This window comes from Melopsittacus undulatus, chromosome 6 (genome assembly GCF_012275295.1).
Source record: "Melopsittacus undulatus isolate bMelUnd1 chromosome 6, bMelUnd1.mat.Z, whole genome shotgun sequence".
Lineage (NCBI taxonomy): Eukaryota > Metazoa > Chordata > Aves > Psittaciformes > Psittaculidae > Melopsittacus > Melopsittacus undulatus.
Window position 1 is genome coordinate 10408759 of NC_047532.1, and position 21128 is coordinate 10429886.

Consider the following 21128-nt stretch of genomic DNA (forward strand, 5'->3'; position numbering starts at 1 on the left):
TTAGATTTTTGACCAAGTTACTTCCAGGACTCACTATATTTAAACAACTCAGTGCTGCATCTGTGCTTCCTGTCTGCTGAATAGAAATATAACAGTCTTCTAACAATGCTGTATAGAAAGCCTGGAAGCTGGCCCAGTGGTTCAGCAGGCACTGATCATGATTAGACTTCAAAGAATGTCCATTCTCTGTTTAAGTGAAATGAAAGGCTGAGAGAGCTGGGCTGGGGCAGCCTGGACAAGAGAAGGCTCCTGAACGGGAGACCTGAGAGCAGCTCCAGTGCCTAAAGGGGCTGCAGGAAAGAAACCTGGAGAGGGGCTTGGGACAAGGGCCTGTAGGGACAGGCCAAGGGGAATGGCTTGAACCTGCCAGAACAGGGGAGACTGAGCTGAGCTCTTAGGCAGAAGCTCTTCCCTGGGAGGGTGCTGAGGCGCTGGCACAGGGTGCCCAGAGAAGCTGTGGCTGCCCCATCCCTGGCAGTGTTCAAGGCCAGGTTGGACACAGGAGCTTGGAGCAAGCTGCTCCAGTGGAAGGGGTTCCTGCCTGTGGCAGGGGTTGGAGCTGGATGAGGATCAAGGTCCCTTCCAACCCAAATCATGCTATGAAATAAAAGATGAGAAAAAGAAACCTTCACTGGGGAATGCAAATTAAACACATGAAAAAAATCTTCTGCTATTAGATGCTCTTTCTTTTAGAAATAACAGCTCTGAATTTGGATTATTATCTCAGTGATTGCACAATGCTGGATGCTGGGACCATGAGAAGCTTAGTCTACCGCTAAGCCCACATGAAGACTCTACAACCCACCAGAGTGCCCAAATCACAGGCTGTTTATCACAGCAAAGAATTTGGCCTTTGATATACTCATGGCACTCGCTGAGGTGCACAAGCACTACCATCCATGGGATTCTGCAACTGATTTACTGATTGCCCTGAAATTTAACTACCAGCTACGTTCATAGATGTCAGTCTCTGGTCCTGGCCTGGTTCCAGGTGTCAGCTCTCTACAGCCAAGAGAAATGCTGCACTGGAAGAGAAATGCTGCACTGGTAATTTCAGAGGCTCAAGTGGCTTCATTCAGTAGCTCAGGCAGGGTCTGGTCTACCCACCAGCAGTCAGAGCAGTGGGGTGGGGGAAGAGACATCACTAGGGAAATACACACCTTCTGAAAATTAACTCCTTGTGCCCAGGAGCAGTTCTTGGGGTTTGGAACATCTTCCCAAAACAGCTTCTTCATTCTGAAACATGAAGTAAATCCTGGAGTTGGTACTGGTCTCATACTCTCTGTACTGCTCTCATTCCCCTCTGCTGGGTCAGGAAAGGAATCTGTGCAGTTTTGTTTATCCAGAGCACTGTGACAATGACATTTTCACAAGGTAACAAGACCACACTCAGTTCTGGGTGCTGTATTCCACAGTCCACTGCCTTTCAGTACAGTACATCAAAAATACACATCCCTAGCTTCCCCCAGAAATATCTCGCCCACCAGTTCCGCACTGAGGCAACCCCTAAGCTGCACCACCTTCTTCTGAGATGTCAACAACCCACCTTTGGTGTGAAACCAGCAGTGCTCCAAGCAACAAAACTGAGGTTGAAATGCATATTGGCAGAACCACATAGAGGTTGGCATTGTTCTCATTTTCATATCCAGCTGGAAGTTAAAGGGATTCAGTTAATAATGCAGTCAAACAGTTTGTTTGTGTATAAGTAGTTTGCATCTAAATCACTGTCTGTATTTATGTTACAATTATAATTACACACAGTTATATTACAATTATAATTAGAAATATAATTAAACTGACAATATATACATATACAAATATAAATAAAATGGCCATGTTTTTCTGGTAAGATACAGGCTTTTCCTGCATTTAAATGTTACCTTTACAAGCTCCTATTTCATACACAACATGAAGAAAGATCCTGTAAGTCACCTTTGGTAAACTGATCCGTTGCTCTGGGTTTGCCAACTCCTCCAGCAAACACAGGATACAGGCTGAACTGGTACTTCTCGATCAGGATAAAGTGATCTGGAAAGAGGAAATCAACCTTCTGAATCACAACTATTATCCTGCTTTTAAACAATCACCTCCACAGACACTCAGATCAGCCCAGAGAGGGGAATAACGAAAGCTGTCTTTTATAGATACATACTTTAATATCAGAAGATTAAACCCATTAATCTGTACAGGACAATCTATCATTATTCTGTCATGGAGTTAAAACCTTTATGGAGCTATTGTAAAAAATTTTTAGATTAAAGCCAAAATGCATATGGAATTAACACATTAACTTAGATATTAGCTGGTGTATTCAATATTCCAGAACTGACTTCTTTGTATTGCCAAAAAATGAACACACTCCTGAGCATCAGTCTTTGTTAACCTTATCAGAAACGCAGCAGTCAATCCGTTACAGTCAGTGCTGTAATGATGATCAGTAATTGCTCTGCTGGTCCTTATCATAAATCAGAAACAGAGAGGGAGGAAAAGGATTTAAAGAGCTCAGTAATGTCCATCTTGCTGCTCCATATAAACATAATATATTCTATTTTCCAGGGCACACTCACCATAAATGTAATATTTACTGATATTTGGAGGAACTCGCACCCATTTCATCTCCTCTTCTTTGTTAAGGTTCTTCCACTCAATAATAAAAGACGTTACCATGTATATTTGAGAGGAGAGTGTCCAGATCAGAATCACACAAGTGCTGTTCACTGGGTAAGCACTGAGGGACCGCACAACACCCACTGACAGGGCAAAGAGAAACCAGCCATAAGTAATGTGAGCAGAAGTGAGATGATGATGGGTTAAGCAGGAGAGGTGTCCACTGCAAACTACATGCATATTGGTGACTGCTTATGGTTTCAGCATATGAACATGGTATCATAGAATCCCAGACTGGTTTGGGCTGAAGGGACCTTACACAGCTCATCCAGGTCCAACCCCCTGCCATGGGCAGGGACACCTTCCACTAGAGCAGCTTGCTCCAGGCCCCATCCAGCCTGGCCTTGGACACAGCCAGGGATGGGGCAGCCACAGCTTCTCTGGGCAACTTGCTCATTTCTCATTTACTTGTTTAATTGTCTTCTATACAATAAAGCCAGGTCTCTAGTTCACATAAGCAAGTATATTTCTCTTTAAGCCAGCACAGCTTGGTTCATTCCAACTAGTCCTGAACATTAAACAGATCAAGTTTTTTATCAGACATCAAACAAACATCCTGATTCTCATGTGCACTTCCGTAACTATAACTCCTTAACAAAAAAAAAACTACTGAACTGTCAACATTTAAATAGTAAAGAACACGCTGAGAGCCCTGTAAGGTAAACCCTATTGAGTCTAAGCAATACACCAAGGTAACAATCCACTTGGACAAAGGCTTCCCATGCCATCTGCTACCAACCACAGGGTTTCCAGAGCACATTTACACACTGTAGCAGAGAATTTTATCCATAATAATGCTTTTAAAATAGCATTAGAGCAGGAAAGTTCTACAATTAGGCTGCAGTGATGTTTCCCACAGCATATATTTGCACATGAATGTTACACAATTGAAGTATTTCAATGCAACAGACTTTATTTAATTAATAAAGCAGAGTGAACCAATAAAGCAGCTGAACCAATGAGAGGCTGCTTAGGAAGTAAAGCCAAACCTCTCAAACTATGTACTCTGGCAGCCCCTCAGGTGAGCAGCCAGAGAAACAAGACCATATATCATTTTGGAAACAACCAAACATTCCCTAGCAGGAATGTTGGGTGTTTCTAAGACAAAGTAGATGAAAGATCAGTCCTACAGTAAGAATTTCATATTCTTTGATTAATTACTTTAGATTCTGCTAGTGGAAAGTAACAGACAACTCTTTTCTCAACTCAAAGGTCATTAAGGTTTTCATGCAATGGAAATCTCATTTTTCAACTAGCTCTGTGGGTGAGATGCAGAATCTGTTTCCCATATACAGTTGACTGTACCATCACAGAACATTTTTTTACCCTAAGAAAGGAAATTTGATTATAAAGAAATCTTTGTCCAAAAGCATCACAACAATTCCCAGCATTTTCCACATCTCAAAATGGTCACTAATAGGTGTTTCTTACCTGTGCTCATTTGCTGGGATAGAGTTAAATTAAAATTAACTGAAGAAACTCCAACTGAATTCATGGCCAGAACAGTAATGGTGTGTGTGTGTTCAGTCCATAGAAATGAACAGGTAGTGCCATTGTCAACATACTCTGACCATGTGGTGTTTCCTGATGTCTGATGCTGTATAACGTATCGGCTCACGCTGCACAAGGAGTGACTCTTCATCAGTGGCTGCAGCAAATATTGGCATGAATTAATCTCCCAGCCTTTGATTCCAAAAGCAAATGTTATTTGGGCAAAAGGCACGTTCCAATGTTAAGAAAACATGATCCAGTAAAGATATTCTATAGGCCGTCTACTGTCCTTTTAGCAAAGGCTCTGCAGTCCATCTAAAGACTTGATTCCTTCTATCTCCCTCCCTGAGAGCTGACACAATTCCTTGCTGTTTTTCCAAGGGGAAAAGGAGGGCACAAGGAAATACAAACTTTCAGGCTCCTCTAGTAACTCACTGTTTCATGTTAAGTCTTTTTCAGGACTGAGAACAGATGACTGTTTGCACACTACACATGGGCAAACAGGAGTGAGTAGTCACGGATATGCTTTTTTTCTCTGTCCTGTGTTAACCTGTTCACTGTGCCCAGTTTACGTGCAGTTGCAGTGGTGTTTGTACAGGCAGCTCCCTAGGAGTCAGTGGCACATTCCGCTCAGGCATCTCAGTCAGCAGAACTTGGCAGCTAAAGACTGCACCTCATTCTAAATTGCAATCTGTGATTCCACATTACTCTTTCTTCTGAGTGTTAAGAGCAAATTGTATTTTAAGTCTGTTTCATAGCATTTGTGTAACTAACACTGAAAGTAGAGGTCTCCACACAAAGGCAAGGAAAATTGTAGCTTGCCTGGAGATCTGAGGGCTCTCCTGTAGTGAGGACTGTAAGACACCAGGAACAACAGGATGCTCCCCATGGCTGTGATGCAGCCCCACGTACAGCTCAACATGGCTGTGGTGCAGTTAACTGGACCTCAGATGGGTCCACTCTACAAACATCCGTTCAGGAGGTTGGCCTGTGAGCTTCCTGTGTGGAATATGCCTGCATCCAGTGTGTATGTCTCATCCAACTCACACCCAACCACACAGCACTAGGAAAGCTCTTGTCCTACTCCATTACTACGAACTTGGTAAAGATTGGTACAAGATTAGCTCAACATGTGCCAGCAAGGTGCATGACAGAATAAAGAGAATAAAACCAGGAGTAAAGTCCAAGACAGGCTGTTTGAGCAAAGAAGACAAACCCACCTCCCACTGTATCACAGTCTTACAGTCAATATTCACCAGCAACCTCCACTTGCCTCCAGTATTAACCAAGCAAGAGGTAATAACTCAAAAGAAGTCACATCCCAAGTGAAGCCTGATAAGCAGTGACTGCCCAGCTTTGCCTCCCAGGCAAATGTGCTCATCATACTCCCTTTCTGGCAATTCTTCCCATGGGTTTTGGATCAAAGTGAAAGACCAAAATGGAATTGTTCTCACCTTCCACAGGAGTGTAACATTCTTCTGCCTCCTTGCTGGATCTTCAGTAATAATCCTCCAAAATTCAGGGCCCTGTAAGGGAGCTGCAGTTTTGAAACAAGTGTCACTCTTCAGTCTGAAGCTGCACAGCCCCAAAGAACGCACTCTGAAAGCACAAGTACCTTTGATATCTTTTACAACAGTATAGGCTGATCTGCTCCAGTTGCTCCAGTAGCCTGATCCATCCAGCTCCCTGCACCGGACCTGAACGACATACTCAACACAAAGGTTTTGAACTTCTATCACAGCTGATCTTGTGGGTGCATTTGAAACTTCATAAAGCTGTAACAGAAGTCAAAACAGGCTGAGTAAGAACAAAAGGCTGTTTTAGCATCTGTTCGAGTCAGAATTCCTGAAAATGGATCCAATAAGAAAGTGAATTGATCTGTAACACAACCATTATAACCATGATTCACTGCATGCCACAAATTCCACCTAAACCCAGTTAACACGCTCAGTGACAACACTGCATCAACCCATGATCTAGATTAAAAGAGACAGTACCTCCCACATCATTTCCTCCCTGTTCACAGCATACCGAATCTGAAATTTCAGATCACTGTTTGCAAACAGAGGGTTTGTCCAGCTCACATTCAGCAGCCCAACATTCCTGGTGAGTTCTGCTTTAACACTGGAGGGAGGAAGCAGCTTCACTAGAAAATGGAAAGAAAAAGAAAGGCTATAAGGTCTGCAAGGACATTCCTCATTAAATCCACCCATCATGGGTTATTTTCTTCTGCCCTGAGGGTGGCAGGTGTCACACTGTAGCTTCTGCCATCCCAAGTAAAGCTGGACTAGAATGTAAATGTAACCATTCACCAATGAGGGCTGGCTCGGCCATTCTCTGCAGACAGAGCATTGCTGACGGAGAAAGAGAATGCTTGTCTAATGGGAAGTTCATTCCAATTTTGACCCAAAGTAAAATCACCAAAGAAAAGGCAAAGTTGAAATCTCAAAATCAAAGTTTCTGACAGAATAAGCATTTCATTTAATAACAAAATAATCATTCATGGGCAAGTTTCAGTACATTTCATTTTAATCCAAACTCCAGTAGTTTATGTTAGTGCCAGCACGTTGTACCTCCCCTGGTACAAACAGCAAATGATTTTATACATCTATAAATATACATAAAACTTGTTTTGGCTCATCAGATGGTGAGCGAGGAAAAAATAACAAGTAAAGTAAGCTTTCAATTCTGGGTGGGGCTAGAATGAATCTGGTTTGGTTTACCATGACACAGAGCACCTTTCATTCAGTGTAGGTCAATTCTATTGCTTTCAAGTGATGACTTCAATAAACCAGGCTCCTGAAGTTCTGCTACAACTCCTCACTGTGCAGCACTGTCCAAAGCCAGCATCTCCATCCAAAAGGGCATAGCCAAAGGAGAGCACAGCCGTGCTCACCCCAGACTAACACTACAGCTGCTCTCCACATACATAATAGATGTGGTTTATTATTCTGCTTTATTTCATGTAGCACTTCTGTGCTCCAGCTGCCATGTTTTCTCTGTACATATTGTCCAATTTTGTGTCCAAAAAATAGAGTCCAATGAATGCTCTGAGTCACAGAGCAGATAATAAGTGTTTTCACATTTTGCAGTGTTTGAAAACACTCAAACACTGTCCCTGCCTCTTGCTTTTATACAAATTTAAGTGCTCTGTGTCACAAAAGAAGCTTTGCAAATACATACAAGAGCATGAGCAGTCCCTATGATTGTAAGTGAACAGGTAACTGTGTAAATAACACATATAGTGCCGCACCAAAGTATAAACTTAACTACTTAAGGACTTCAGAAACATAACATAACCAAGAACCTTCAAAATGAGACTTTGTCCCTAAATTTAATTCTTGCATTTTCTATAGATCTCTTTGCAAAACTCCCTATAGGATAAACACACAAAACTGGATGTTTCATGTTATAGGTATTAGCTGCAGCTACAATCTGCTCCTGTGCCAAGCAAAGGTATGGAAATATGATTTAATCCAATGTCTTTTAGAAGGCGATATCAAAGCTTTTATGTTCTTGTGTTCTTTCCACAATCTAATTGAGTTAAAATGCTATGAAGAAGTACTTTACCTACACCATATAAGGAATGAAATCCAAGGTCACAAGTGAAGAAAGACGTGCACGAATCTGGACCTACCCACATCAGCTGGAACGACACAAGTTGGTGAGGATTCAAGTGTTCCTAGTAAGTGCTTAAATTCTATCCACATGGTATATCCAGATAAAAGAAAAATAGGTTGAAATGTGCACTCGTAAGAATGGTTCTTCTGCAAATGACATTCTTTCACCTCTGATTTTGGAGATGTACTTGGGAAGTCGGAACAATAAATTCTGCTCCTTAAAAGAGAGAAAAAACACATTTAGTTAACTCACTGCAACTATAAGCTGTCCGTGGCATCAGTAAAATAGAACTCTGAAGGCAATTAAAATAAATGGTGTCACTGGAACCATCTGGGGTTTTCTGATGATTATTTGGAAAGATCTTGAACTTGAATCTGCACAAAATGCATAAATAACATTGCAGTGTTACTCCTCAAAGCTTTGGCTCTTAGACTGAATAATGCAAAACATGAAGGCTGTGGAAATCTTCTGATAAGAAACTAACTACAGGAAGAAAGAGGTAAAGAAGAGCAGGCACCTGCAAATACTTATAAATTACAGAATCCCAGACTGGTTTGGCTTGGAAGACAATGAAAAGTTCATCCAGTTCCAACCCAACTACCACAGGCAGGGACCCCTTCCACTGGAGCAGCTTGCTCCAAGCCCCTCTGTCCAACCTGGCCTTGAACACTGCCAGGGATGGGGCAGCCACAGCTTCTCTGGGCACCCTGTGCCAGCACCTCAGCACCCTCACAGGGAAGAGCTTCTGCCTAAGAGCTCAGCTCAGTCTCCCCTGTTCTGGCAGGTTCAAATCACGTTCCTTGAGTGGTGTTTATTAAGCAATACACATAGCAAGGCAGATCTCCAGCCAAGAATTTGCTCCAGCTGAGAATATGGCTTTCAAAACACCAAAGGGCATCCAGGGGAAAGTTGCCACATGGATCAGTCAGGCAGTGAAGTCTCCAGGAGATGGAAATCCCATAAAAAAATATCAGTTCTGGAGGGTGCTATTGAAATCCCACATACAGAACGTATCTCATCTGGCAACAGAAGAGAGGAGAGCTGGACTCTGGGTAAAATAGCACCGTACACCTTATCAGTGTTGGAAAGTGTTCAAATTCCTCCTAATTTTTCCTAAGCTTCATGGCCAACTTAGACTTGTGGTGAGAGTGGCCAGATAGGGATTAGTTATCCAACTGAACCACAGAAGTTACACTGAGCTGAATCTCTTCCTGTCCACATAGCTAATAGTGATTAAACTAGTGCCTTGTGCTTTGAAGATTCAGCTCAGCATTCCCTGGATTTACAGGATGATCATCTCTGCACTGTTTCTGTTGGCAGCACTGGCTGTAGAGGAAGATGTAGCTACAACCCAACCAAAACAAGACACCAAAAGCAAAGCTATCACACCAATGCACTGCAGAACACTGGCTTTCATCTGCAGGACATAATTGCATCAGTCGCTAAGAGGAATAGCTGTGGGCTCCTAGAAACCAGACATGTCTGATGGTGATGTGACACATCTAACTTCCAACTTTTAACTTGAGGACTTGCTATGTCTAAGCAAACACCAGCAATTCCTGCATACTTGTGGCGTCTCTCACAAATAAGTTAGGTAATTAAAACACGTTTCATTTGGTTTCAAAATTCATATTCTTTTTCTGTATTTTTGTTCCCAATATGTAATGGAATCTTATACAAATAACAGTGGTGATCCTGCCCCTCTGCTGTGCTCTGGGGAGACCCCCCCTGCAGCCCTGATCCAGCTCTGGGGCAGCAGCACAAGAGGGATGTGGAGCTGTTGGAGCAAGGCCAGAGGAGGCCATGGAGCTGCTGCGAGGGCTGGAGCAGCTCTGCTCTGGAGCCAGGCTGAGAGAGCTGGGCTGGGGCAGCCTGGACAAGAGAAGGCTCCTGAAGGGGAGAGCTGAGAGCAGCTCCAGTGCCTAAAGGGGCTGCAGGAAAGAAACCTGGAGAGGGGCTTGGGACAAGGGCCTGTAGGGACAGGCCAAGGGGAATGGCTTGAACCTGCCAGAACAGGGGAGACTGAGCTGAGCTCTTAGGCAGAAGCTCTTCCCTGGGAGGGTGCTGAGGCACTGGCACAGGGTGCCCAGAAAAGTTGTGGCTGCCCCATCCCTGGCAGTGTTCAAGGCCAGGTTGGACACAGGGCTTGGAGCAAGCTGCTCCAGTGGAAGGGGTGCCTGCCCGTGGGCAGGGGCTGGAGCTGGAGGAGCTTTAAGGTCCCTTCCAACACAAACCAATATAGGATTCTATGATACTAGTATTCTCATAAGTATGTATTTTTAAATATCTTATACTGTTTGGAAATCACTACATGAATGGGGTCCCCCATTATTTATTTGGGTTTTTTTTTCTCTGTCAGATCTTACTAGTAACAAACAAAAACCCAAAGAAAGATCACAACAAATACCAGCTTCTAGGCAGCATTTTCACTCTGTATTAATGTTCACTGTTTGATCTACCAAACTGTAACAAATGCAGGAGGTATCACCTCCTACTAGAAAAGAACATCTTCAAATAAACCTGAACAAGTAAAAAGTGGGAATAAAAACCTTGGCAAGAGCAGCATGGGTTTTATTTCAAGCTCCCTGCCCAGCTGCACACCTCATTACATTCATGTTTTTGAAGACAGTTTAAACAAAATCTACCTTAGCAGCCAGTTGGTCACTAATCCTGCCCAAAAAACCTCCACATGCAATCTCAGGCATCCCAGTTCTTACTTTAATCCAGAAAATGCTGAGAAATATTCACCTTGGTACTACAACAGTATTCTTCCAACAGAGAAGAGAGTTCAGCTTCCCAAAGGATTGGACCCTCATGACTGTTTTAAGCTTGTGTGCCAAAGCTTTGCATATCAAGTCTAGCAGAACAGTAAAACTAAAGACATTTTCTCAGGAAGAGGTATCTGTCTTGTTCCTATAAAGACTAATACAGTTCTAGAAAATTCCAGCGTATTAGTCCAATACATTAGTGTATCAGAGGGATTTTTTACTTTCATGGTAAAACAACACTATAAGAGACAGTATTTGTGCACATGAATGAAGATAAGGATGAACACAGCACGGATTTAATAATCAGGTTTGTGTTTTGCAAGCAGGAATGTTTGTTCCACATTGCAGTTCTCCTGCTCTTCCCCAAACAGACAAAATTAAACCACCTACATGAAAACACCTAAAAAAACACCTGAAAACTAAGAATTGCTCTGGCCACCAAAAAATACTACCTACCTTCATAAAGCAGTATTCCCTTTATGAACTAAGATTTGATTCTCTCTATATAAGTAAGACTTTTTTCATCCTGAATGGAAGAAACTTTTTCACAGAATGCATGTTACACACTCGAGTATCTATGGTCCCCCTTCTAAATACGTATCATAGAACCCTATAATAGTTTGGGTTGGAAGAGAATGAAAAGCTCCTTCAGCTCCAACCCCTGCCACAGGCAGGGACCCCTTCCACTGGAGCAGCTTGCTCCAAGCCCCTGTGTCCAACCTGGCCTTGAGCACTGCCAGGGATGGGGCAGCCACAGCTTCTCTGGGCACCCTGTGCCAGCGCCTCAGCACCCTCACAGGGAAGAGCTTCTGCCTAAGAGCTCAGCTCAGTCTCCCCTCTTCTGGCAGGTTCAAGCCATTCCCCTTGGCCTGTCCCTACAGGCCCTTGTCCCAAGCCCCTCTCCAGGTTTCTTTCCTGCAGCCCCTTTAGGCACTGGAGCTGCTCTCAGCTCTCCCCTTCAGGAGCCTTCTCTTGTCCAGGCTGCCCCAGCCCAGCTCTCTCAGCCTGGCTCCAGAGCAGAGCTGCTCCAGCCCTCGCAGCAGCTCCATGGCCTCCTCTGGCCTCGCTCCAACAGCTCCACATCCCTCTTGTGCTGCTGCCCCAGAGCTGGATCAGGACTGCAGGGGGGGTCTCCCCAGAGCACAGCAGAGGGGCAGGATCCCCTCCCTGAGCTGCTGCTCATGCTCTGGGGGTGTGGTTGGCAATGCAAATAGTTAATACCTGTGGAGTTCCAGGAGGGAAAAATTTCAGCTTACAGGAACTAAGGACATTTTATAATTACATCTACTCAGAATTCTTTGCTGTGATAATATTTCCAGAGCAACACTTCCCAAAAATAACAAGTGCATTAACAGCTATATACACACCTGTGGTATCTTAACTGCAAGGAACTCCCCAGGAGCACAGTGTTTGGGTTTGCAGACCATCTGCAAGTCATTTTAGTTAAGTACCCATCCGTTTCACAGGTGATATTAATATTCACATCTAATTAAAACACATGGAAAGTTCAGATTAATGAATATATAAGTGTTTGTATAAAAACATTTACTACAGCTGCGCAATAAAATCTAACTGGAGCTTACAATGGAGATATTCTGATCTTATGCTTCAAAGGCAGTGAAATGATAATTTAAAATCGTCTGGAATCTTACCTACTACATATAATTCAGCGTATCTATGATGACATTCCCTATTTTGATGACAACAGTACAATGCGTTATAGAAGAAACTTCCTCTAGGTTTTGTTGCTTTCAAGTTGAAAAGAGTAACTTTGCTTACACGGTCATTCACAAGCGTATACTGACTTTGTGGGATTTCTTCTACTAAGTTCAGCCACCAGACAATCTTCTTGGATGCTACAAGTTTGGTTGTATTTTTGTAGATGCAATGAAAGGAAACGTTAGAGCCAACACTGGTCAGTAGCTTAGGAGGGAAGTACAGGACTTGAGCTACACAGAAGGGGAAAAAATATCAACTGAGATTAGAATCCACACAAAAACACCCATAAAGGAAAACACAATAGGAAAATATTAACATTATCCAGGTGTATTTCTACATTTCCTACTTCTTAATTACTATAAACAGCTATAGGGGAGAGAGGCAGGAATGAGCCTTTGACTGTCTCACTCCATAACTGACATTAGTAAATTCTGCTAAATATCTTTAATATCCCGAGGCAAACCTGAATTAAATGAGCAGAAATCACTGAAGGCTCCAGTGAAAGCAATACACAGAAGCACAAGGGGAAAAGGGAATCATAGGGGCTGCTGTAAATTAAATCACAGGAAACCAGATTAACACTGCTGCTTTCCACTCCACCAATTTAAGGCACCAGGTCAGCTTATTTAAATGCTGCAAGCAGTACTAGCAAGCTAGAAAGGGTTTGCTTCCATAATTCATCTCAAAAGGACAAACACATAAAATCATAAAACTGTTCTCAGGTAAAATTGAAAGAAGATGCAAATAAGAGAAGTGCAACATTTGGGTTTGCAGGGGTGTGGGGGAAATATCTGACTCTTTGAACCCGGCCGGGTGTTGAAATGATGTTAACTAAAGCATTAGCTGAAGCTGAAGCACGGGCTTGCGCAGCTTGCAGAAGGTTTGGAGAGACGTAAGAACAGCTCCCAGTGTCAAAAGGGGCTACAAGAAACCTGGAGAGGGGCTTGGGACAAGGGCCTGTAGGGACAGGCCAAGGGGAATGGCTTGAACCTGCCAGAAGAGGGGAGACTGAGCTGAGCTCTTAGGCAGAAGCTCTTCCCTGTGAGGGTGCTGAGGCGCTGGCACAGGGTGCCCAGAGAAGCTGTGGCTGCCCCATCCCTGGCAGTGCTCAAGGCCAGGTTGGACACAGGGGCTTGGAGCAAGCTGCTCCAGTGGAAGGGGTCCCTGCCCATGGGGAGACAGAAGTAGAAAGTGAAAGAACTTCCATGGGATTTTTCAGCTCAACTCATGCCTGCTGTACCTTCCTGGTATAACACATGCTCTCAAATACTTTTTCCACAAAACAAACCAAACTGGGAAGTGTACTCTATTCCAAAACACTGCACATAAGTGACTGCATGAGACATACCTCCCAAGCTGAGGTTGTATGGTGTGCTCCAGTCACTCCAGAACCCCAGACCATGATGATTCCTGCACCGCACTTGAACTAAGTATGAAGTCTCAAGCAGTGTATTGTCTATGGCCAGTGAGGTTTCCAGAGCAACTTGAACCATCTGTGGGATTATCAGAAGCCATTATGGTTGTATAATGAAACAGGATTAAGAAAGGCAGAGGGAACAAAAACAAAGAGTCTAGAGAGTAGGTTTTAGGTAACAAGTTCAGTAAAAAAAGGTTTCTTCTTTAAATCTGTGTAAATCCAAATATGGTAGAGATTGCATGACTCTGTGGAAAACATGTTATTTCATTATGAACTCCTAAATAACAGCTGCTTTTAATTCCAGAGACAGCTGTGTGGTAGCAACAGGAAAAAGCAATTCATTAATAAAAGCTAAATATTTAACATATCATGGAATTTGGGGGTTGCTAAAAAGAGAGACCTTTGCTGTTAGACTTCACAGAGTCTAGGATTTCATCCGAAAAGAAAGATGGGATTTTGTGTGTAAGACCCAAAAGGAGATGAGTCTCGTGTCAGTGTAGTGTCTCTCCTGGTGTAGCAGATGTCAAGTCCAGTTCACCAACACACTGCTGATGTTTACCAGGGTCTGCTGGACACACCAGCTCAGTGTGCTGTGCCCAGCTCCACCAGACCAGCCACTGCCCAAGGACAGTTCTCAACCCATCAGATCCACTGCCCAAGGACAAGGAGGGTGCAAAGAAATCCTGGGCTCCACAGAAACCCACCAACCTGCACTGTAAAATACACGAGCAGAGCTGACTCACCTGCCAGCTGTTTTGACCTGAGTTTGCAGAGATCTTCACTTCATACTGAAGTGGGTATGGCATCAGCACAGGGTTGGACCAGCAGATCTTCATTTGACCCTCCTCTGTCATTTCTAGATGCAGGTTCAAAGGAGGTTCAGGCTTGACTGCAGGCAAATTAATTGACAAGTTTACCACTAACCTGATTGCCTGTGACTGCTGATGGCAATGGGTCTTTTTCGTACCACTTCTTTGAACTCAGTTTCCAAGAGCTTCTCTACAGCTGGTGTATGACACACTAATGCGTAATATCACTAGAAAAGTGCACCCTGGCACTGTTACAGTTAGCAGGACATGCTGTTTGACCCAATGTTTGCCTTAAAACCGCATTCATTTCTTGCCTTAGGCCATGATTCTCCCCAGTAACCAAACATTAATGTACCTGTTTTGCTGCAAAGAGGACTGAGAGGTATGGGAGTGCTGAGCAAAGCAATTTGCTCAGCTCCTGAAGAGACAGGAGATAATGTCCTCATATCATACACAAAGAATTGCTAGATATTCCCATGCCTTCCACAGTGATTATAGCTATGAAAGAAGGTCTTCTGCTACATTAGGGCAAAGTAAAAAAGGAGGGTTTCAGAAATTTCCCAGAAGGATGAACAGAACACTCTGGAGAGGCAAATGGATGGGCAATTTAGAATGATCATCAGGATTATCTTCACTCCTCATCAGACAAAGGCAGGGAGCCTTGATCCTGCTTTTACCTGTTGCTGAGACCTTTTCAAATCACTGTTTAAATACAGTGTCCTTTGGCTCACCTTGTCCTCATTCACAGCTCCAGGTTTGATTATATAACATATAATATTATGCAAGTTCTAAATACACTTTACTAAGTGGCACAAACTAATTATGTTATCTTAACTTATTCTGTTTGCAAAGCACATCCTTTAGGAAGAATTTTATATAACTCCTATGATTTCCCCCCACAGCTGACCAATTCCCTACTTTTTTGAAATCTGTCGAGATTTGCAATAACTGTGCATATTGGATAGCAACACATATCAAAGTCATAATATCAGTAGCATTTTAACTTGATTAAATACAGAAGAATGTATTTGGAAATAGCTGGAAAACATTGGTATTGGTAATGTGTAAGGAAGAAAGCATCAGGACAACAGAGCTGCTTGAGAGAAGAGGGACTTTTATTTGCTAAGTCACTTTGGGAATAGTTTTTCCCCACACACACTTTTTCAGTTCAGGTCCTCACAACATAGATAAGCTCCACCATTGCCCCAGACTCAGGCACAGAGAGGTCTGAATTAGAACTAAAAGCTGGAGCATGTTGACAGCATGGCCTTTGCTCAGTTTGGTTTTGTACCAGAGCCCAGATGGGCATTAGGAGGCTAGGAAATGTGTACAGCACCACCCTGAGCAAATGAGACAGCACCAGGAGGCCTTTCCTGTTCTGTCTGTGCCCTCCTCCAAAAGAGACATTCTGCTGCTGTCCTCCATTCAAAACCATTTCAAATATAGTTGTACTTACCTATGTCTATGGGCTTGACTGACATCAGAGGTGACCACAGAGGTGTAACACCAACCATCATCTTCAGCCACATGATGTAAGTGTAGTTGAGTCTCAGGGCAGGCACACAGCACTCACACCCATCATACTCACTGCAGTCACACTGAGCAGCCATGACAGTCCCCTTCAGAAAGCTCGTAGATACATCCCCCAGAGACAGCTCTGACCTGCAAGGGAAGAAGCAAGCCATAAACCAAACCAGCATCTCAAAAGAGTTTGTCCATCTGGATAAGGTTTATTGATAAAAAAGAAAAATAATGAAAAAGGTAAAAAAGTGAATAATTGCAACCAATTGCTTTTACTTTGCTGCTTCTCCTTTTTGAAATGGTTTCCAAGTTGTTAAGATGCCTTCATGAAAAGTATTCCTAAGATTTTACTTTTAAACAAATGTGTTACAATCCTAGATGATACCTGTAGTTCAGTCAGACTAGTTTCTGATTCCTTATGGTAACTATCACTACATACACCTCAGGCACCCAAAGTTAAGTTTACCTTACAGTAGATTAACAGCCCACCACCACCCTCATACAGATTATGTTCCAATTCCTATTCATGAGGCATTGAAATGCAATCTGAACAATTTAACATCCCTTCCAGCTTCTGCTACAATGAAGCATTACAAATAATAGAATAAGCAACCAATTTTCCAGTGAAAAAAAAGTTTTGAAGTAAAAGGCTAAAGAACTCCACCATTCAGAACACGTTTTAGTTCTCATTTCCAACAGCTTATAGTACTTGAAACAAAAAGACACCCGAGTCTTCCAAAAGTCTTATTAACATTGTGCAGTTAATTCCAAGATAAGGCCTTAATTATTATGTTCTTTATTCTCATTTCTCTTTTACAGATATTCTTTATGTTCTTTCAAACTCAGATGCATATTTATGGTGCACTGCAGGTATTCAGTGACACAGACCTCCTTAAGGTAGGGAATTTAATAGCATAAATACTTTGGCCAAACTTCTCCGGGCAGCAAAGCCAAGACAAATCCTGAGAGTTAAACCATCCTAGATTCTTTCCTGATTTTGACATTTCATCCTTATAACAAAAATCTTGTGTTTTAAATTGTTCTGAAGTGATTCTGGAATTGTTTCTGTATAGTAAAGGGTTTGTGTTACTTATTCAGAGAAAGCAATTGAAGTTAATGGAATAAGAACCTTTCTGTGAAAGTGTTACATAGTTTTAGAGTTGGTGTGACTCACTGCAACACTTGAATTCAGGGAGGGCAGGGAACTCTAACACTGGAAAAGAAGAAAGGACAAGATTTCCTGCTTTGTTTTAGTGGATTTGGTGTATAGTACATTTAATGGACTGTAGAGCACAAGGGAAATGGAATGATTCACTGATCCCAATGCCATCAACTGCTCTACTTAAAATAGAAAAGGTCAGAACCTGAGGAAGGTTCTGGAAGTGAGCAAAGGGCTGATGAATTATGGGAAAGAGCCTGTGTGAATCACACTGACTGGGACTGAAAAGGAACATGCAATGAGCACACACGGATCCCCTGGCACCAGGGCCAACTCCCCTCATCATTCACTGATCCCCACATTATGCATCCACCTTGTATTTAGGATGCTCTTTGAAGCTGTTTCTTTTTACCAGGACCCACAGAATTTAGGACAGAAGAATTAATGGAACCTTATACTGACAGTATCTGGCAAACACAGAGCTTTTAAATTACTTGGAATATTTTTGGTTTTCTAGTTGTGGCTCCACTTCTTTCTCTGAATTTCCTTTCAAAGACTTCGCAGAATTGTCTTTTAAGTTTCCCTGCCTTGTATAGCTGATTGCAGATGTTATTAGCCTCAAAAAACCCACAATCAGTCCATAAGAATGTAGGCTTCTCATCAAACCATGTCTTTAATCCAATCTATCTGGAAAGCAATTACCACCCCGTCACTGCCCCCAGCTTTCTCCTAATTGTTACTTCAACTTTTAACTGTCAAACTGAGCTTATCTGCACCCAGATGAATCCCAGTGCACAGGAAGGGAAGTGCTAGAAAGCTCCTCCCCATGTTATGTTGTGCCATTATGTTTCAAAGGCCACTTATTTGTGAGTAAACAGGCATGGAATGTTATTTCTCCCTGTTCCCACCACACAAACCTTTTCATAGAATCCTAGATCATTTAGTTCCATGGGCAGGGACACCTTTCACTAGAGCAGGTTGCTCCAAGCCCCATCCAACCTGGCCTTGAACACTGCCACGGATGGGGAAGCCCATTTCATTGATTTACTGTATAAAATGCTGTGTATAGGGATTCAAGTGTAACTGGAGGAACAGCCATGGCTCCAGGCCAGGCAGGTCTTCCACTCCAGTGTGACAGAGAATTACCAGTATCTCATTTCTCTGCTCTAGACTTCTCTTCCAGCTCACTACCTTTGCAGGCAGCCAGGGCACAGATGGGGGAAAGACCAAGCTATGCTACCAGATGCCAGGTCTGCTGCTGGAGGAGGATATCCAGACACAAGAGCAGGGTAATGAGCTTTGCATTCCCATGGACTGGCAAGACACAGGGACCATCTCAACAGATCAATGCAGGATATAACCATGAGGACCCCGCATCAACTTATTCCAACTTGTAAGCCTGGCCTAAGTGCATGAGACCTGATGACAAGTGAAACAACAGAAAGCCAAAGTGCTTTGGAGATCAACAGTAGCCTGGGACTGCAGGAGTAGCCCATCATCTTCAGTTTGGCTGCAGGGGGATCCTGTCACAGAATAACCATCCTTCCTAATCTGTACATACTGACTTTAGAGGAGCTTATGCTTATAAAGCCCTCACAAGTTCAGAAGAGGTCAGTGCCTTCATTCAGTAGAATGAGAGGAGATATCTGGGGTAAACCTAAAATAAAGCAATAGACTATTAAAAACTGGAGTTTTCCATCACACTTGCAGCACACTGACTTAGAGGACCTATAAATCCCTGTTCAACAAGCACTTTACATCATGCAGCACTGATCACATCTAAGACAGACACAGACGGGGGGGAGGAAAGGAAAGGAAAGACAGAGGGCATATAAAATACATAAGTGTATACTATGTCCTCACTCAGTTTTATAGGGCTGGCTGCTGGAATTGGAGGGATTTGTCTTGGAACAGAGAGGTAAGCATGAACCAGACAGGAACTAAGCATATGGACTTCTGAGAAGGGATTACCAGAGCCCACCTCTGAGATCCAACAGTGAACTAGTGAACTGGACTTAAGTTTTAATGGCTGGCAGAGAAGGGAGGGACAATGGAGCAAAGACAGTGCAACTTTAAGCTGGAAACATGGGACTAAAGCATAAGACACTGCAGAAGAGGACAAATATAAGTACTGCATGCCCTGAACCCCAGAAGTCATTAACATTGCAACAAGGGCACGTGTCCAAGGCTTGCTTTTCTTCTCCACTCCAAACACTGCACAGAGAATTCTCTCAGTCAACACGTTAAGTTAACACATCCTAGGTGGTTTGTATTTTGGTGCACAGTTCAACCATGCTTCAGAAGCTGGTGGTACTGCTGCTGAATTAACCCATGGCAAACTTGGGAGACTTTAAATTAGACCCTGCAGAACGTCTTTGCTGAATTTCAATCAGTTTCTTGCAATTGGAACACCAGAAACAAAATATCAGAATTGTTTTAGGAAGAAACACATGAACTTGTATAATTCCTCTGATTTCTGGAAAGGCAGAATGTCACTTTTAAGCAGCTATATTGAGACATATCAGAAATAAAGGAATTGCAAGCCCTTTATTGTGTAATTTCTTTATTAGGAATTGATGGAACAAAGCTGTCTGGGGCTCTAAGGATATTCAATAAGATATCACAATGTATTTGATAGACAGTGGCTCTAGGACAAGACTGATTTGAACAAGCTGTCCCGTTAAACTGCAGAACACCTGATGGCTGCCTGGCTGCTGAGAGGGTAAGTCTCTAATGCAAGGTTAATGTTCTCCAGCTGAAGAAGGGTCAACGTGTAACTGATGCACTCAACTAAGCCATCAGCCTCCAGGCAAATTGCATGATTTCTTCTTAAAAACATGGGAGCTTAGGCAGAGAACTAAAGGAAAGCCTCAAAGGTACTTCAAATAGGTCTGAGATGTCAGTTCATCATATACATCACCATCTGCTGAAAGGGCAAATTATAATCAGTCTCAAAATTAAACTGGGAGCATTCATCTGTGTCACTACAAAAGGATCCCTAAGGCAAAGTGATTTTAGTTGATGTAATTAACCATCAAGGTTTACAGCATTCCTAGAATACATACAATTGGAAAGCACATTCACTTTTGGTGGAAAAATCAGCCTCATTTGTCTACTTAAGCTGCAGAATAATCCTCCTCCCAAAGACATGCTGCTAGGGAAGGTAAAAGCCCTGTCATTACCTCTTATAGAATATACTGTGATAGCTCTGCTTTGGACAGAAGAAAACATTTCCTATTCAAAGTAACTTGGTATCATTTAGAAGAAGGATGTGTAAAATAAAAGGATGCTACTTTAATGCTGAAAAAACCCAAAAGCTGCTGAGGACTTTGAGCTTTTTTGTTGTAGATTCTTCTAGGTCATTATTTTTATGCATTGCCTGTCCTGTATGTGAGAATTCTGGCTTGATCGCCAGACTCCCAGGGAGAAACACATGCCAGGAATGCATATTTTTAAAACTGGGAATGTTTTCAAGGTATTTTGGCTGATGTGACTAAAATGTCAAGGTATCAGCAAGACAACAGGGAAAGCTGTCACCTCACCAAAGCCTCAACTGCTTTGCTAGCTGATCCCCCAGAAGACAGGGACCTGAAAAGAGAAATATGAATATGAAATCTGGGGAGTGAAGTAAGTTCTCCCATGTGAGGGCCTGTGCTGCACCTCAGCTTTGCAGCACAAAGTAATCAAAGACAGAAATGCCACAAAGACTCTGGTGAGTCTATAGGGGCTGCTCTCACAAATTTCATGACACTTACTGAATGTCCTTCCTCATACAAAGAGCCTGTTCATCCCAGCTTGGACTCAAATCCCTTGTTCCATGGATGTTAAGCATACCAGAAAAAATTCAATAGAGAGATTACCACACTAGGATTAGTGGAAAAGATCTTTCTATTGCAGTTGAGACTGGATGGAACAGAGGCAAAGTCAGATGTACTTCTCCCACAAACACACAGAAT

At 42.8% G+C, this 21128-nt stretch overlaps 1 protein-coding gene across 1 annotated transcript in view; it reads right to left on the reverse strand.

Annotated features, from left to right (window-relative positions):
* LEPR (leptin receptor) overlaps nt 1-21128 on the reverse strand; it is a 32151-nt gene that overhangs the window by 6380 nt on the left and 4643 nt on the right. The window contains exons 4-17 of the mRNA XM_005151308.3: nt 15949-16154; nt 14427-14572; nt 13615-13759; nt 12200-12496; nt 11915-12032; nt 7796-7995; nt 6156-6304; nt 5774-5933; nt 5613-5695; nt 4099-4315; nt 2568-2750; nt 1933-2028; nt 1547-1649; nt 1161-1236 (exon numbers count right to left, since the gene is read on the reverse strand). Of these exons, the coding sequence (XP_005151365.2) occupies nt 1161-1236; nt 1547-1649; nt 1933-2028; nt 2568-2750; nt 4099-4315; nt 5613-5695; nt 5774-5933; nt 6156-6304; nt 7796-7995; nt 11915-12032; nt 12200-12496; nt 13615-13759; nt 14427-14572; nt 15949-16154 (2179 nt within the window). The remainder of the gene's footprint in view (nt 1-1160; nt 1237-1546; nt 1650-1932; nt 2029-2567; nt 2751-4098; nt 4316-5612; nt 5696-5773; nt 5934-6155; nt 6305-7795; nt 7996-11914; nt 12033-12199; nt 12497-13614; nt 13760-14426; nt 14573-15948; nt 16155-21128) is intronic.